This window comes from Nicotiana tomentosiformis, chromosome 10, assembly GCF_000390325.3.
Source record: "Nicotiana tomentosiformis chromosome 10, ASM39032v3, whole genome shotgun sequence".
Taxonomy (NCBI): domain Eukaryota; kingdom Viridiplantae; phylum Streptophyta; class Magnoliopsida; order Solanales; family Solanaceae; genus Nicotiana; species Nicotiana tomentosiformis.
The window spans coordinates 10,532,768-10,550,572 of NC_090821.1; the positions used below are offsets into that span (position 1 = coordinate 10,532,768).

General features: G+C 35.6%; 2 protein-coding genes across 2 annotated transcripts; both read right to left on the reverse strand.

Moving 5' to 3' along the window:
• Positions 1-4,415: 4,415 nt before the first annotated feature.
• LOC104108332 (calcium-dependent protein kinase 20-like) lies at positions 4,416-11,014 on the reverse strand. Its single transcript, XM_009617342.4, has 8 exons — positions 9,734-11,014; positions 8,190-8,333; positions 7,933-8,085; positions 6,875-6,990; positions 6,323-6,490; positions 5,231-5,455; positions 4,950-5,060; positions 4,416-4,719 (listed from the first exon to the last, which is right to left on the reverse strand). The coding sequence occupies exons 1-7, from the start codon at positions 10,545-10,547 to the stop codon at positions 4,980-4,982; spliced, it is 1,701 nt and encodes a 566-aa protein (XP_009615637.1). The 5' UTR covers positions 10,548-11,014; the 3' UTR covers positions 4,416-4,719; positions 4,950-4,979.
• Positions 11,015-11,347: 333 nt separating this feature from the next.
• LOC104108330 (binding partner of ACD11 1) lies at positions 11,348-17,255 on the reverse strand. Its single transcript, XM_009617341.4, has 8 exons — positions 17,125-17,255; positions 16,918-17,024; positions 16,735-16,810; positions 15,431-15,502; positions 15,243-15,305; positions 14,606-14,958; positions 13,110-13,233; positions 11,348-11,758 (listed from the first exon to the last, which is right to left on the reverse strand). The coding sequence occupies exons 1-8, from the start codon at positions 17,128-17,130 to the stop codon at positions 11,738-11,740; spliced, it is 822 nt and encodes a 273-aa protein (XP_009615636.1). The 5' UTR covers positions 17,131-17,255; the 3' UTR covers positions 11,348-11,737.
• Positions 17,256-17,805: the final 550 nt, after the last annotated feature.

A 17,805-nucleotide genomic window follows, 5' to 3' on the forward strand; every position in this document is an offset into this window, starting at 1 on the left:
TGGGTCCCAATAATACTATCATATAGCCTAAATATTATTTCTAGCATAAATCACACCTCAAGTACTCTAACACATAGAGTACAGTAATAATGTTTAGATAAGATAGCTACACAGCTCCATGGAATTAACTAAATCACAATTACTACGATGCGGGCCCACACGCCTGTCACATAATATGCGCGTCATCTCAACACCAATCACATAGCACATAATTTCAGAGATTCGTACCCTCAGAACCAAATTTAAAAGTGTTACTTACCTCAAACCGTGTAAATCTCTACTCCAACAATCCCTTGCCTCGAGAATCGACCTCCGAGTACCTCGAATCTAGCCAAAAATAATTCGAAACGATCAACTCAAGCTATAGGAATCAATTTCATATGAAAATACTAAGTTCTTAATCAAAAGTCAAAAAGTCAACTCAAAAGTCGATCCCCGGGCCCACGTCTTGGAATCCGATAAAAGTTACAAAATCTGAAAGCCCATTCAACCATGAGTCCAACTATACCAAATTTACCAAATTCCAACACCAAATCGTCACTCAAATCCCTAAATTTAACTCTCCAAATCCATAGCCTCAAACTCCTAAAATTCCACCTCAAAAACACACAAACTAGGTGGAAAATTCGATGGGGAAACAATATTATTGAATAAAAATGATCACAAGTGACTTACCTCAAGAAACCCCTCGAAATTACTCTCAAAAATTGCCTTAGTCCGAGTTTGTAAAGTCCAAAAATTATAAAAACCTCGGAACCCAACGTTTATATTCTGCCCAGTGCTTTTTGCACCTGCGACCAACTTACCTGCATCTGCGGTGTCGCAGAAGCGATAAATTCCCCGCTTTTGTGGTTCTCCTGGCGACTCCTGCGCTCGCACCTGCACGACCTTCTTCGCATTTGTGCTCTCGCAGGTGCGGAAATACCCTTGCATCTGCGCAACTCCCCCAGCTCATCCAAATCCGCTTCTGCGCCCAATACGCCGCATCTGCAATTACGCAGGTGCGGAAAATAACCTCGCACATGTGACCACTGTCCACTTCCTTCCAAGCCACTTCTGTGATGCCAGCCACGCACCTACGACCATGACCTCCGTATGTGCGATTACACCAGTCCAACACTCTCCAGTTATTTCTGAAGTCCAACATTTGATCCGTTAACCATACGAAATCAACCCGAGGCCCCCGGGACCTCAACCAAACATACCAATAAGTCCCAAAACACAATACGAACTTAGTCAAGGCCTCAAGTCACATCAAACAACATCTAAAACACAAATTGCACTCAAATTCAAGCCTAATGAAAACTAAGAAATTTCAACTTCTACAATCGATGCCGGAACCTATCAAATCAAGTCTGATTGACCTCAAATTTTGTACACAAGTCATAAATGACACAACGGACCTACTCCAACTCCCGAAACCAAAATCTGAGTCCGGTAACCACAAAGTCAATGCTCCGTCAAACTTCTCAATTTTCAAAACTTCTAATTTTTCAACTTTCGCCATTTCAAACCTAAATCAACTACGGACCTCCAAATCACTATCCGGACACACTCCTAAGTCTAAAATCATCCAACGGAGCTATCGAAATCATCAAAACTCCATTCCGGAGCTATTTACATATAAGTCAATATCCGATCAACCTTTTCAACTTAAGCTTCCAACCTTAAGACTAATAGCCTGTTTGGCCAAGCTTTTTTCTTGGCCAAAAGTGCTTTTTTTGTCAAAAGTATTTCTTTCCTCAAAATTAAGGCATTTGGCCAAGCTTTTTTAAGGAAAATAAGTGCTTTTGAGTAAAAGCAGAAGCAGTTTTTGAGAAGTAGAAAAAAGTAGCTTCTCCTTAGAAGCACTTTTTTGAAAAGCACTTTTTAGAAAAATACACTTAAAAGTATTTTTTAAAAGCTTGACCAAACACTAATTGTTGCTCAAAAGTGCTTTCCAAATTAATTAGCCAAATATAAACTATTTTCACCAAAAATACTTTTTTGAAAAGCACTTTTGAAAAGAAATGCTTCTCAAAATAAGCAAATTTTAGAAGTTTGGCCAAACAGGCTATGTCTCAACTCATTCCGGAACCGAACCAACTACCTCCGGTAAGTCACATAACGACAAGTGAGCATAAAATAAGCAGTAAATGGGGAAACGGAGCTACAACACTCAAAACGACCAGACGGGTCGTTACAATGAATTTCGTGTCTAAGTTGGAAACAATTCTTTTGTGTTTTAAAAAGGAATCTTTATACCATTCAACATAAGTTAGGCAAAAAAAAATTGCTTATGCTAATTAACACGACATGATCATAAAGCAACCTCCTTTTAAAATTTGATTTCTGAGTAATAGTTGGGACAAACAAAATTATATAACAAAGTTATTTTCAATTATTTTTGGTGATTTAAGATTAACTGAAGAGGTTCTTTAGCAACAAAAAAATTATTATGAATTAATTTAAATTGTCGTTCATCCAACTGCTTAAGCTAAAAAACGGTATTTGTTGCATGATTATTCGTCCTTCCATTAAATTAATAAACATGGAGTATAATCAATTTACCGGGCTCCTTACCGGGCTCCATATTAACTTCCTTGTGCGCTTTTTTCAAGTTGTTGTCATGTATTTTTACTTATTCCTGTCAAATAAAAGTTTGCCTTTCTCTTTATTGCGGTAATTGTAAGAAAAATAAGTTCAAGATGGAAAATAAATTGCTGAATTAAATATTGTTCAAAAATAGTGTTTCCATTTTAACTACTATCAAGTCTTCAAACAATTATTCTTTTTCTCAAGTTTGAGTCGTGTTAAAAGAACTTTTGAAAGGCACTTCCTTAGAACTCAACTAGAACATTATTGTTACAACCTAATAATGTACTCCAATAATTTAAAAAAATTGCCCTTGCAAAGTTTGGCTGGTTTTGTTTAAAATAGAATTAGGAACTGATAAAAAGTATCAATTAAAATAGAAACAGACAAATAAAATGTCTTAATTAGCCCATGCCATAGGTAAAACCCCCAACTATTGAACCAAGTCAATCTTAAAACAGAATTTCTTGCATAGTTCTACGACATGAAACAAGGAATTTTATCCCCTTTTTTATTTTATTTCGTAAATTTAAACTACATATTTTGCCAAATTAAGAAGTATCTCAGGCTAGCTATAATTCAATTTCAACAAAGTTACAGTGTGTAAAATTTATTAGGGTAGGCTGTCTACATGTACCCTTTAGGATGCAGTCCTTTTTTCGGACCCTACGTGAATACAACATACTTTGTATACCAAGCTACCTTTTAACAGTGCATAAAAATACATTATCACTAATTTGGCTTTAGAAAAATGACAGTGTCATATCATATGTCATCAAAAAAATGATGTGTTTAGCTAAGAGAACATATATTCAATAAAATTTCCTGCCACTTAATTTATTTCATGTTTGTTTTCAAAGTCAGTTATGGATTAAGTAAAAAATAATTTAGGTTCATTTTACGAAATTATATTAGGTGAAGAAGGAAAAGTAAAGGAAAAAAACAACAACCTTTCCAGTTTCATTCTATGAGTGGAAGGAAATATTTCCTACTAAAAATGTTAGAATCACTTTTTCTATAATTTTTTAAGGACAATTCGGTTAATATAAGTTTAATGTTGCAAAAATTATATCAATATACTATAAGTTAAATATTATTTTATTTAATCTCAGATGAACTTATGTGATAAGTCAACAATGAACGATTAAATTAAGAAATAGTTTTCTCTTGGAATTAGGCCCGTGCCTCGCACGGGAAACTCTTTACTAAGTTGTATGAATACGTACGGACTTGAACGCATAAATAAATGCGAGGTACATATAAGAAAATGATTAAAAAGGTCCTTTATGTTTAAGGGTAGATTTAAAGTAATCCCTTAAGTACGCACTAAGAAGTTTTAGTCCTTTAAGTTTGTCAAAAGTTAGCACTTTTGGTCTCAGTCAAATATTTAACAAACTCAACTGTGAAATATATATATTAGTGGGAACTCACATTTATAAGTATGATTTTTGTAGTTTCTGCTATTTTTTGACTGTTTTTAGTGTTTTGAGTTGTTTAAAGACCACAAGTTTCAAAATTTTTTATTTTTTCTTAAACTTCAGTCAAACTATATCACATAAATTGAAACATGAGAAGTATATTTTACGCTATTTGCAAAATTCAATAATATATGATCAATTATTATTGAGAGACAAAGGTACGTACCTCAAAAGAGAAATAGGAAGGAGTTGAGGAGAAAGGGGAAGAAATAATAGCAACAGTGATGTCTCAGCAGTTACAGAAGAGAGAAGTCACTACACATTACTGTAGCAAATAGCAGCAGTGATGTCTCAGCAGTTACAAAAGAGAGAAGTCACTACTCATTACTGTAACTGTTTTAACAAGAGAAGAAGTTAAAGACTCTCCAAAATGTAATTCATTAGTACTATCAAAAGAAAGAATGTAGTACACATCAAAATTCATCCAAAAAAAAAGAATATAGTACACATCAAAATTCATCTAGGCTGATATTATGTATACGCCTAAAGGTAAGGATAGAAAAGCATTGGGTTTGGACGTAGGACTATCATGCATTACTTCTGCTGAAAATTCAATTTTGATCCAAAACAGTAAAACTGGCGATTCAGCGAAACATGAGAACCTCAAAGTTCATATCTGCTTCCACAGTATCCGTAGTAGTTTTGTCGATCAAAGGGCCTAGCAAGCCTGAAATTAGAATGGGCACGCAGAATTATGAACATCAACTTCATAAATTGAAGAAAATAGATGACTTAATGAAACAGGAATGCTAAGATGGAACAAAAGATTTAGCCTTCGATCTCCAATGCCTGGCTAATGTATAATTCAATCAAAGTTTCTGTCGTCATGTAATGGCGCGAATGATAATACAAAAGTAAATAACTAACCAAAGAGTTAAGGTCAAAATCAAGTTTTACCGGATTCTAAGGCCTCCAGAATGCCAATGCTCACACTCTTTTGTTACCATTCTTACCAAAACCTGTATCTTGCATCATTGCCACAAATTCATTGTAATCAATGCGCCCATCCTGAAGAGAAATAAGCATAGAAAACTAATTAGTTTGAAGTTTGAGCATTCTTCATTCGCACTACTATAATCACACTTTTTTCTATGTTCCTGCATTTAATCGTGCATATTGTGTATTTGCATGGTATTAGAAATAAAACTCTGATCAGAATGATAAGATCACGAGGATACATTATCTTGATCAACTTCACGCATAAGTTCTTCCATGGGAATATTGCTCAAACCAAACTTCTCACAGGCCTGTTGGAGCTCTTCCTGTGTAATATATCCGCTACCATCTTGATCAAAATATGAAAAGGCGGCATACATATGATCCTCCTTCTGGACTTTGTTTAGATGGAGCATAGCAGCGATAAACTCGCCATAGTCAATGGTACCACTATTATCCATATCTGCCTGCATTTTTCCACAGAGAAATGAGATAAAATTGCTAAACAAGGATCACACTTAATGGTCTATTGTTCGGAAGATATGAATTCCTACAGATTTTGCTTGGCCTTTTTTCTATGGAAGATAAAATTTATATATCAGCAAAAAAGATTGACCTCTGAAATTCAGTTGGTTACTTCAAACTTCATGTAGATAATGTCAGTGGTTGGTCACTTCAAATATCTTATAAATTTCTCCACAAATTACATTCTCGATTGTTATGATATGTGTGGTTGAAGCAGGCAAAGGTTGGCCTTCAATCTGATGAATTGAAGAATATTTGTACAGTTGTAATACTGAAGGCTTTTAGCACAGATTATCTTAGCTTAGACCACAAGGCTAACTATCTTAATTCAGTTAATCACCCCACCCCCAAAATCCAACAACTACAGTCAACATAGTTGAGCAACTAAAATTTGTATTGCTCACTGGGAAAGTTTACTGAACAGTTACCTATCTTAAGAAACAAAATTGAGCCTTTCTCTATTTTGGCCTTTGTACTGCGTCTCTGATTTTGCATAAGGATAGGATTATTTATGTGGTTCGACCTCTAATCAAAAGTTTGGGGTTCCCGACTCAATGCTGGTGTACTATATCTTTCATAATTTCATTAGGAAATGCAGCTAAGAGATCAATATTTCTGATGCTGCGGTGCCATTGGATAATACAACAACTTAGTTTTGTTTTGGTTTTTATTTTGATATCATCTTGGAAATAATAGGTTTAAGGTGTTGTCGTTTGAACAAGATATCATTGACTCAAAGCAAGTACGAAAGCTATTGAACACAACAAATAAAAACAAAACCAAAAATGAAAAGAGAAACTTTTGCGTACCGCTTGCATTAAACTGTTTATTTCTGAATCCTTAAGATTGGCGCCCACTTTTTCCAAACCCTTTTTCAGTTCCTCTAGCGTAATATGTCCACTGTTATCTGTGTCTATCATTTTGAACATTTGCTTCAGTCCTGCAATTTCCTCTCCAGACAGATTTTCAGCAATAACCTAAACAAAACAGCTGAACTGGTCAAGCACAATAATAAAAGCCTAGTATTAGTTGGTAGCAGTAATATGAAAGGATATTCTGTTTCTGGTCAAACAACAACTGCGCCTCAATCTCAAACAAGCTGCTATCGGCTACATGAATCACCACTGACCATGTTCCCCATTTAAATTCATCTCAAGGCAAAATTATACATAATAAAATGTGAAGTGCTAGAAGTAAAATATTGTGAGACATATATTGGAAACAATCAAACATAATAAACCATTTTCTTTTTAGAACAGATATAGTTCTCAAGTTTGTTTCTACTAAAGATTATTTATCGTCAAAATGAGAAATACCAAATATAAGACCAGTGATCAAAGGTGCCAGGAATTGGAACTTACTCTGATTGCTATCTTCTTTAATTTATTCATTGCAGAAAATTGATTGAGACGAGTAAGAACAGCAGAATCAAGAGGCTTATCTGGAGCAACCCCACCTACACGGACCCACGGGTGACCTGAAATAGATAATAAACAGTCTTTCATTCAATTCAAAGAGCATCCAACAAATACACAAACAGATAAATGGACTTCTTCAGACCACTGATAAGTTAAGAAACTATTGAGTTTCTATCAATTTATGAATGCCTTTTCAATTACATTTCCCATATATGTCATAGTCTCTGTTAATCGATCCATCAAAGAAGGTCAAGTAAAAGGTCAAAATCTCTATTATCCTATCCATCACAGAAGCTCAAAGTAGAAGGCCTATCTTCCTCATATTTCACAATTTTGTTAACCAATATGGTTGCTAGGCGCATAGGCCTTCTAATCATGTGTCCAACCTGACAACAATTTGGCAAAACTCTACACCGAAAACAAAGTTGCTCAAACATTAGCTTGAGACGAATTGCAGCTTCTGTCCATCATCTTCTTTCTTTAAATGATCTTATGCTTTGAAGTGTAGAAGTAAATGTTGATGTTCAAAATTTACGTTTTTTCCCATCTCATGAAAGTCGCCTGATGTATAGCCAGAAAGAAAATAAAAATTGTTGAATTTTCTATATCTTGTTTTGCAGTACAGCAGATGCTGCAATGAGAAAAGCTTACTAATCCGTGACTGCTACCAAGATCCAGTATTTCATATATTTTCTTTTGGCATCTCCAGCTTCTCTCAGTAAAACTTTGTCCATATTAAAAACACATTGGACAAAGGAAAAAACAAAAGAGGCTAACAGGAACAAGAATATTTCTGCAACAAATAGAATAACAATTTTAATCACGTTCTACCCTAAGAATGATTGAAGAAGTAAGTCAAAATCTGTTTGAGCAGACAAGTATGCAGACTGCACGACCATGTTACGCCGAGAATAAAGGATGAGAAGCATCACCGCCAAATACAAAAATACAAAAGGATGTCAAGAGAATAAAGGATTGGATTAGATAATACTGCATCTTACAGAGAACTTCATGAGCTGTCAGCCTCTTTTTGGGATCTCTCGCAAGCATTTTTCTGACCAGGTCTTTTGCACTTTCTGATATAGTTGGCCAAGGTTCTGATACTAAGTCAAGTTCCCCCTTCACAATCTGTTCAAATATACCTTGCTCCGTTTCTGATAGAAAAACATCAACATGCATTATGCAATATGATCAACATATCACGATAGCTTAGAATTATAGAAACAAATTGTGAAGAAAGAAAATCACAAAATCTCACCATCCCAAAATGGAGGCACACCACTAAGAAGTATATAAATAATGACTCCAGCACTCCAAATATCACATTCTGGACCATAACGCTTCCGCAAGACTTCTGGGGCCACATAGTAAGGGCTTCCAACGACATCGGTGAAGGTTTCACCTGGATGCAAAAAGATTTTAATTCTTGGTCAGGCGTCAGAAAGTAAGTTACAACAGCTAGAAGAAACAGATGACAGCAACAATAAGATCCTACAATTACATTTAAGTAAATACATACATGGCTTTAATGATCAGCATTAGATAACTACTCTTCCCCAGGTAGTAGGAAGTAGAGATTTCTTGGGTTGATTTTTTGGATATTCAGAGTTTTTTACTAGTTTGGAAGGAAATGCGCACTTCTGGTTTTACAGTAAATTGAAGGTGCACGTCCAAAAATTCTTCAAAGCAACAAATATCTCACATCTATATCTTCACAAAATTGATAGCTTTGGGGCACAATACCAAGTTTTGTGCTCCTGTAAGTGAAGAAAAATATTCCCAATCTGAAATTCATGCGGGTGTTGCAATTATAACAAAAAGGCTCCAAGTAGCTAGACCAACTTAAGAATATGATATACTTGTCTGTATAAATCAATTTTATATTGCATATAGCTTGTAATATTTTAATAAGATTCTAAACCTCATACCCCAGAAATGAGATGTTCACTTTCTAGAATAGGCAGCAGAAATGTAGGGAATATATGACGATGATTTCTCAGTTATTTTAACATCATAGTAATAGGAAATTACAGGCTTTAGTGTCATTAAAAGCAACAGATTTGTCAAAGTACAGGATACCAGATATCTGGAGTAATTCAGGAGATCCTGTTTGCGAGTCCATGACAATTAACTTTGCTATTACAGGTAAAAACTAAATTTATGATGTTATAAGCATGAGTGAGGAAATGAGGAGTTTTGGTGTTGATCAAATGTGGTTACATCTACTTCTTCCTTTGTCCTGATTTGGCCTTGAGACCTTGTAATATCAGTATAAGACTATTAAAAAGCTCACAAAAGTAATTTTCAAATTGTAACCTAATTAAAAGGATTAAAAGATTACGTTATATTTTGCATAATAGAAGTTTAAGAGTACACAAGGCGTCTTTGCTATCTTGAGAAACCAATTCCAAAACTTATGTATTGTCTAAACAAGAAACCAATTCCAAAACTTATTTATTGTTTAAACAAGGCTTTCTTCTCTTCCTTTTGTTGATAAACTCTTAAGATACATTGCCAAAAGGCCGGCAGAAACTTGTTTTAAGCAAAATAACAAAGGAAGATCCTCAACAAACTATCACGTTCATAAACGGTGGAAAAAGATGATTGAAAAACATCCTTAACTAAAGCTTTAAGTGTGTGTTTATTGGAGCTAACACAACTAACAAATGATATGCAAGTTAATCTATTATTGCATGGATAAATTTGAGTTCAACAATTTCCAGTAAGTTCCTGATAGATGACAGATGAAGGGGCAAGATTAGCACAAGTACTTAAGGAACTTTGTTTAAGCAGAATGTATACCTGGTCTAAAGAACATAGATAACCCAAAGTCAATGGTCTTTAATGGCGACTCCTCTTGCTCGTTGACAAAAAGGAAGTTCTCAGGTTTGAGGTCCCTATGCATAACTCCCAATGAATGGCATGCTTCTACAACACCTACTATTACTCTTGCAAGTTCAGCAGCCTTCTTCTCTGAATAATGCCCCCTCTTAATAATCCTATCGAAAAGCTCCCCACCAGCGCAAAGCTCCATTACGACATGAACAGCAACAGCATCCTCATAAGCCCCAACAATCTGTACAACGCTAGGGTGCCCTGCCAAGTGGTGCATTATCTGGATTTCTCTCCTAACATCCTCCACATCCTCTTCAGTTGTCAACTTCCTTTTAGCAATTGACTTACACGCAAATTCCTTTCCTTGAGCTTTGTCCACGCACAAAAACGTTGTCCCAAATTGCCCTTGTCCTAGTTTCCTTCCTAAAGTATAAATTTCTTTCAAATTGCCCGTTTTTCGTCCCAAAACAGATTCAACTTGAAGCCCTGCACTCAATACTCGCTTAAGATTACTAGACTTGTTTCTTTTCACATCTTCCACTGGCTTATTGGTAACGGTATCATTGCCATTTGCACTGCTGTTTTTATTAGTGTCTTCCACTTTGACATCCTTTAGGGAATTTCTTGATTTGTCATCCTGAGGCTGATCTCCAGGTATCTGAAGATGAGGAGGAGGGGTACTCTGGACATTAGAGCTAACAGAATCAGAACCTTTTGCTTCTGTCTTTGATGAATCTGCTGAATCTTTGTTCAAAGTGGGTCCCGAGCATGTATTCCCCATCAAAAATTAATAAACATAAGATATAGTGCTCAGAATCAAAATTTCAACCTTTGTCGAATCCCAATATTATCCAAACTTGCATTTATTACCATGATCAACAAAGAAAATATATATATATATATATTATAATTTCACAATCTTCAATTTTCCTTGTAATTCAAGAATTGGACATTGAACATGCGAGAAGAAATTAAGCAAAGAGATTGACCTTATCTTGGAGCTGTCACAAGAAGCTCCAAGAAAAATCAAACCAGAAAATGATTATAGAAATCTGTAGAGAAATGAAGGAAATATTTTTCTTTTTCTTTTTGCAGGGTGGGGGGTGGAGGGAGGAAATGGCTGGGGAGAGAAGATGGATAGATCAATTGGGTGGTTTTGATGAAATTCGTTAATTTCGTTAATGATTTGCAGTGTACCTTTTGTGCATGCATGCGTTGTGGGTAATAGGGCACTACGGTTCACAATATTCTACCACCCGGAGGGCATTTTCTCTTTAATTTATAACGATTTGGTGTGAACAATAAAATTAAATTGTATTACAAAGTGACGAAATGTAGATCGCATAACATTGACACAAGGATATCTTTTATTTTTAGTTAGACTAGAGTTGAAAAAATATGGGGTGCTCTGTTACGTACACTGTAAGTATATCCTCTACATTATTACTTTTCGCTTTTTTGCTGTTGCTAATAATTAACCATCAATGATCTATTATTGCTACCTCTTTTTTGTTGTTAATAATATTTAAGGGTTTCTTGCCAATTAAATAGGGGACTTGGAAGCAATGGCCGAGTCCGGAATTCTGGTAAGGAAATTTTTTTTTAAAAAATACAAGAATATCATACTTGGTTTTTGTTTCCTTATACTAAAATTCGGCCTCACCTCACCAAGAAAGATATGATGCCAAATACAAGCTCCTAACCTATCGTGACTTGAAAGGCTTACAAACTAAAAAGAATTACACAACCTCGTATTCACCACACCACTCCACTCCACTCCACAAAAGATGTGAAGAAATAAACCAATGAAAAGAATTACATCACAAATGAAAACTAGCTTGAATTTGGCATTGACGATCAGCAATCTGCATACCGGATCCCAATTTCGAGATGTAAGGAAATAGTTATTGGAATCCCAAGCTATTTGACAGAGACAACTTCGCAACTCCAACACAAATTCATATATATGATTTAGGCAACAATAGAAGGATCCTGCAAGGCGGAACTTCAGTTTCAGTATACCAGTAATACTACACTCAATTTAGATCCTGAAATATACAAACAAGAAAGAAAGAAATGGCAGAGGGAGGGGGGAGCATTTAGCCATCCAACATAGTGCTATCTACACTTAAGGATTGCACTTTGTGACTATACTACTATTCAAAAATGTTTTAACACTTGTGTATGAGATCCCACCAATATTTAGGGTTGTCTGCCCACCACTAACTCTTTTGATTCTAATTGTTCTCTCATTTCCTTCCTGGTTACATCAAAGAGGCATGTGTAGTAGTCAAGTGATGGATTTCCAGCACTTTGTTTTTTGTTTTTCCTTTTTGGCTATAATGTTAGCCAGATAGAAGATAAAACATACAAGCTTTCTAGTAATTTTTTATAGGGCCAATTGAAAACATATATAGCACCATACAGACCCTAGAAACATTGTACGTCGAGCTGCAAACTTCACAAAGAACATATATTGAAATGGGACCCAAAAAAAAACAAATCAAGAAATGAGTCAGAACTCAGAAGCTAGGAGATGTAACGAGAGTGGAAATTGCCGGATGGCTACATCGGCTGAAGAACTTGACAGCTTGTGACTGATGTCACTAATTGTTCGAGAAGAAGAAAGAAACTGATGTCACTAATTTTAACAAGCACGAAGGTTTAGAAAATCAAAGTGGGCGCAATATTAAGCCTGACTTCTGGTTAGGGACAACAGTCCGAAAAATACCTGAGTTCTATTTCTTTTATGGACCTATAGAGGATTAGATGCAGATCTTGCCACAGCAGATAAATTTTACAAAATTGAAGTGGGTCTTGTCAAATTTATCTTCTAGTTAGGGACACATATGCAGAGTAACAGTCTGCAAATGAGAGTGCATTTTTCTTTTAGGGTTCCTGAAATTGCTAGAGTACTAGATACAAACCTTGTAAGTGCAAGAATGATCAGATAACGCAATTTTAGTTCACACAAAGTTTACTTATAGAACAAGTGGAAGATGGCAATGACCTAAGTGATGACGGAGCTTTGAGGTAACCTCATGGCATCTAATTTCTAATTCCACTTTGCCAAACAATAATGAGTCTCCAGAAGAAAATATTGTGTATCTTAGACATGATATTTTGGCAATAACTCAAAGAGCAAAAAGCATGTCCTCGTAATAGCATGATTCCCGATGAAGATACTCAATATTTTATCCCACCTATCAGAATATTTCTTTTCATATGTTTTTCTATTGTTGTTTGTGATCTACACGATCAGGATAAATAAAGGAAATGAATTGATAGACAAAAGGTAGACTTAAAAATATACAGGAGAGAAGAGAAATGAGGAAAACCATACCCTTGCTGTCAAATTTGACAACGCAAAACTCCATTTTTCTCTTGTTTTTGTACTAGCAACTTGCCCAACCTTAGCTACTTTAGTAAAAGCACCATTCAACCAGGCAGCTCCAGCATTAACATACCTGAACAGCTCCAGAATAATGGAAATGTGAAGCTTTAGTAATATTATAATAATAACACTTTATGCTTGCTTGCTACGGTACAAATGGTTCAACCAAAGTGCAATTATTAGAGAAAAAGGTCCACTTAATTATAGAGGGGACTCTCACTGTCTCACATCTTTCTGGAAATTAAATGAGAAGCAGAAAACAACAAAAATTATAATATAAACAAGCACTACCCGCTAACTCCAAAACACTTAATGAGAAAATCAAGATCAAGTGATCCGTGCAAGTATTCCAATTTAACTCCCTCAATCTAACCAGATCGAGTTTCCTTCAGAAATTATCTATTTCCTTGCGATCTTTTCTTGTCTCAGAGATGTCTATTTTTGTTTTAGATTTTTCAATTTCATTCGTCTTCAAGCTAGTTCTCCCCCTCACTCGATCTTCTATTTGGGAGATGCACTATATTTAGTCTATCTCTTTTAGTTGAGGAAAATGCACGACGGATAGGCAACGTGAGTGGCCATACACATTTTTATAAAATGTTTATCACAGAAGATCAAATCAAGATGATCTTTGCCTCCTCAACCAACTGAAGTTTGTGGACTCTGATCCTCCTTCAGCAAGTAAGAGTAACATGCCTAGTTTTCAACTTCAACAGAGTTGGATTAGTAAGCTATGCAAAATCTAAAAGTTGAAGAATTCATTTTAATTATCCCAAGGGAAAGCTACTGATTACGGTACCAGGACTCGCAATTTAAGAAGAGTTTGAAATTGTTTAAGAAGATATTACGAGGCCCCGTACTAGATAATGCAGAAAATGTAGCAGTGATTTTCAAAACAATGGTTCAATGCCCAATGCTCTTTCAGATGTCAAATCAAGAAGTCTGCTGACAGAGCAATCCAACTCTGCTGTTCAATGAGATAAGATGAAAACCTGACTACAGAAGGAAATGATACGTGGCAAAGCACGGAATGTGAAAGAAAACTTATCTTTTTCTTTCTTTTATCAGAATGTTGTGAGGAAAGGAAAATATATGCTGTTCCCATCTCTCAATTTAAACAAGTGGCCCCAAGGGGGAAAACTGGTAGCCCTCTTGCGTTATTTCCTCCTCTTTTAACAAATCAAACAAGAGTAGAGAATTTTAAAACTTTCCCTTACTTCCCATTCCTTTCTATAATTCAAAATGTAGGGTAATTCAGCTCATATAGCCACTAACAGCATGCAAGATTCTCTCAGGAGATTATCTCAGTAAATAGAAGCAAACAAAGAAACAAAAGACAGCAGGTAAAACTGTAGAAACCCTAAGAACTAACTGTGGCAACAACTATAGAAAGGCATTGTTAAAACAACTGATTTGAATCACATAAACATTTAAAGAACCCAGACCTGCTTGATTTGACCGCTGATCCTGTGTCATTCAATTTCCTTTCTGCTGCCATAACTGCAGCCATCGTTTTATCTGACACTTGAAGCCTTTGATCAACAGATTTAACTCTCTCATTTACAACTGAAATTCCAACCGTAAGCTTTTCTGTTAGCCCAACTCTTCGGTCAAAGGAAACGACCCTGGCAGATGCAGTGGCTCTTAATTGGTGTTTCTCATCAAATGCCTTGGCTTTATTCACTGCATCTTGTCTGATAGCTGAACCTTTTGCCAACATATTTGAGACAACATCTTGTGCTTTGCTGATATATTCTTTCCCATTCACCCTTGCATTGCTAGGAGAAGTAGGTTTGGCCTGCTAACAGAGACAAGTGATCAAGAGATGCTACAATTAATGCAGAATACTATAAAGCCGAAAAGAGCCAATAATAAATACACAGTCGAAAACAAATATCTGCCTGCAAAGTGCATCGAAGGTGCAAATCATAATACATCCTACACTACAAAATACTTGCAATGGTTCTTCCATATCTAAAAGCTCTCTATAGAGATAGCAGCTTTTATGATCTTGTGGACAAAATATGCGCAACTTTTTAATAACACGAAAAAAGAATCATCCAGCTTTATTTACTTCATTACCTCAGCAAGTGGAGAGGAACTTTCTCCGGCCACATTCACAGCATTATCAACTATCCTGACTTCCTGTAAGCAACGACTAGACTACATAAATTTCCAATATAGACATTTCTAAATTATTATATGTCCATAACTGATTTTTGCAATTATATGTAAAGAGATAACACTTTCACACTTGTCTATGTAGTTACCCGAGTCTCAGATGGTGGAACATAGTTTTCTGCCTGAGTAATATTTACAATCTGATCCACTATGGTCGCTCCCTGCAAAATGGGTAAAATTGTAAGGGTACTCAATCTTTCAAACGAGCAATTCTAACAAATCAGTAGCAGTGAATAGACATAAAACCAATTTCCATGTGCTTTATTAGCTTCCGAAGAATAATGGCATATCAAGTTTTGATGTACTATAGTAATTGTTCTTAGGAGCGCCATCCATTTGTTCTCTATGTAGAAGAAATCAAGCAACTTCGGAACATTGTCAAGTAGGCATCATGAATCACTGGCCAAACGCAACAAGATTAGGGGAGGTTGTCATATACTCATTATATTTCATAAAGAATTTTTATTGGTGATAAGTAATTTATAGATGGAAAGGACAGCACTAAGAAAGTGTGTCTAAATTTACATATTGTGCAACTCCCTGATCATATCTAACAAGGAGTCAACGTCATTTACATAGGCCAAGTTGCTATATTTCATAAAGATTTAAGTTATATAAAAGATTTAATTATATAGTTAGGTTATTTAAAACCCAAATACAAATATAGGTAACAGTTGGAGAATTTGTTAACTCTAGAATTTCCAAAAGAAATGATGAAAAACACACTTATGTATAGTTGAGCCTACATGCCATGTTTAATGGCAAAAACTACCTGTACTTTCTCCATCAGACAAAAGTTTCGCAAAAGAAAACAGAATCTCAGATTTACTTTCTACACCTTAAATTTCCATGGGTTAATGTCTTAATGATGCAACACAAGGTCATACTTCGCATAAAGATCTATTCTTTCACAATCTGAACAAGTTATTCAACTCGAATCAACTGCCCCTGTAATGCTGCTAAATCATTTATTGCACCAACATATAGAGGATTTAACAGTTTAAAGAAAATTACCCTCTCGGTGTAGTTTAACAGGTTATAGTATGTTTGTTTACCATTTTATTCAAGCTACCAATAAATGCTTATTTAAGGGGTAAAAATTGTCAGCCGTGTGACAAGGAGGTCATCAATTCAAGCCGCGAAAATAGCCTCTTGCAGATAATGCAAGGTAAGAGCCAATGAGGTCCAACCCTTCTCCGGATCCCGCACATAGAGGGAGCTAAGTGCACCAGGTTGACCTCTTTTTACCAATAAAATGCTTATTATAAAGAGTTACATGTACATGATAGTGTAATTGTACACCGCAGTGGTTAGAAAAAAAATCATGTACGAATAGCTTGAAAGATAAAAACATACACAGTTTTAGACTATAAGTTAAGAAAATGAAAATTACCGACAACAACAAGGCAATTTCAAGCGCTTTCGGATCTTTAAACGTAACAAACGCAGTCTTCGATTGTCCTTGTTCTCTGCACTCCACACCAAAATCAGTCAAAAAAGGAACACTTGAACTCAAATATACTGATTAAAGTGTTTAAACCTCACGAAACATTGCAGAAAAAGTGAAGCTACTCACCGCCGAATCTCAATGCGCTCAATCTCCCCAGAAAACGAGAAGAACTCGCGAACTTCTCTCTCGGTCGCCAGATCTGATACATTACCTACCCGTACTGTTCTTACCTCCTAAAAGTACATAAATTAACCAGGAAAAAGTTAAAACTAATTCAATTTACAGTGAGAGAAGAAGAAATTTCAAATCCCGCCATGAAAATGGAGAACTCACCTGCATTCTCTCTCTCTCTCAGCTTCTCGTTGTGTTTGCTTAATGAGCAAGTGGAAGAGAAGATATAATAAATGTGATGAGCTGAACAGGAATGTGACAGCGGAGAATGTAACTGTTATAGTTGTGAAGTTCAAAGATGATTAATTAAACTGCCCTGATTTGTTCCTAAAATATCGGTTTTGACATTCACTTTGCTAATTATTGAAGATTCCGTCTAATGTTGTTTTGATGCAATGCGCTTTGCGGTCAAAGTTGACCGCATTAGAATACGTATTCCGAAAGTCTTGTTTACGTAGGATTTAGGAACAAATTACAATTGAGTTCCCATCTTTTGCTTTCAATCCACATTTACCTGTTTGGTTCACCAATTGTACACTTTCTCCCTCCCTCTCTTAATCCACTCAAGGTATTTGCTTTTTCAGAGAATAAAAGTCAAGATTATAGATGGTAACATCTATATAATGAATTAGTTGAAATTCATACAAATACAAATGGCCCTTAAGGTTGTGATCACTTTTTATACTAGGACGGTTAAACATTAGACACGCTTGGTACATTCAAAATGTGCCTATTAAACATTGTGTATCCAAGATGTGACACAAGAAGTGACGGGTAAATACTTAAATATTATTTTTTTTCCTTTTTTCTTTTTTATCTCATCTGCCGCCACCTCTCCTTTTT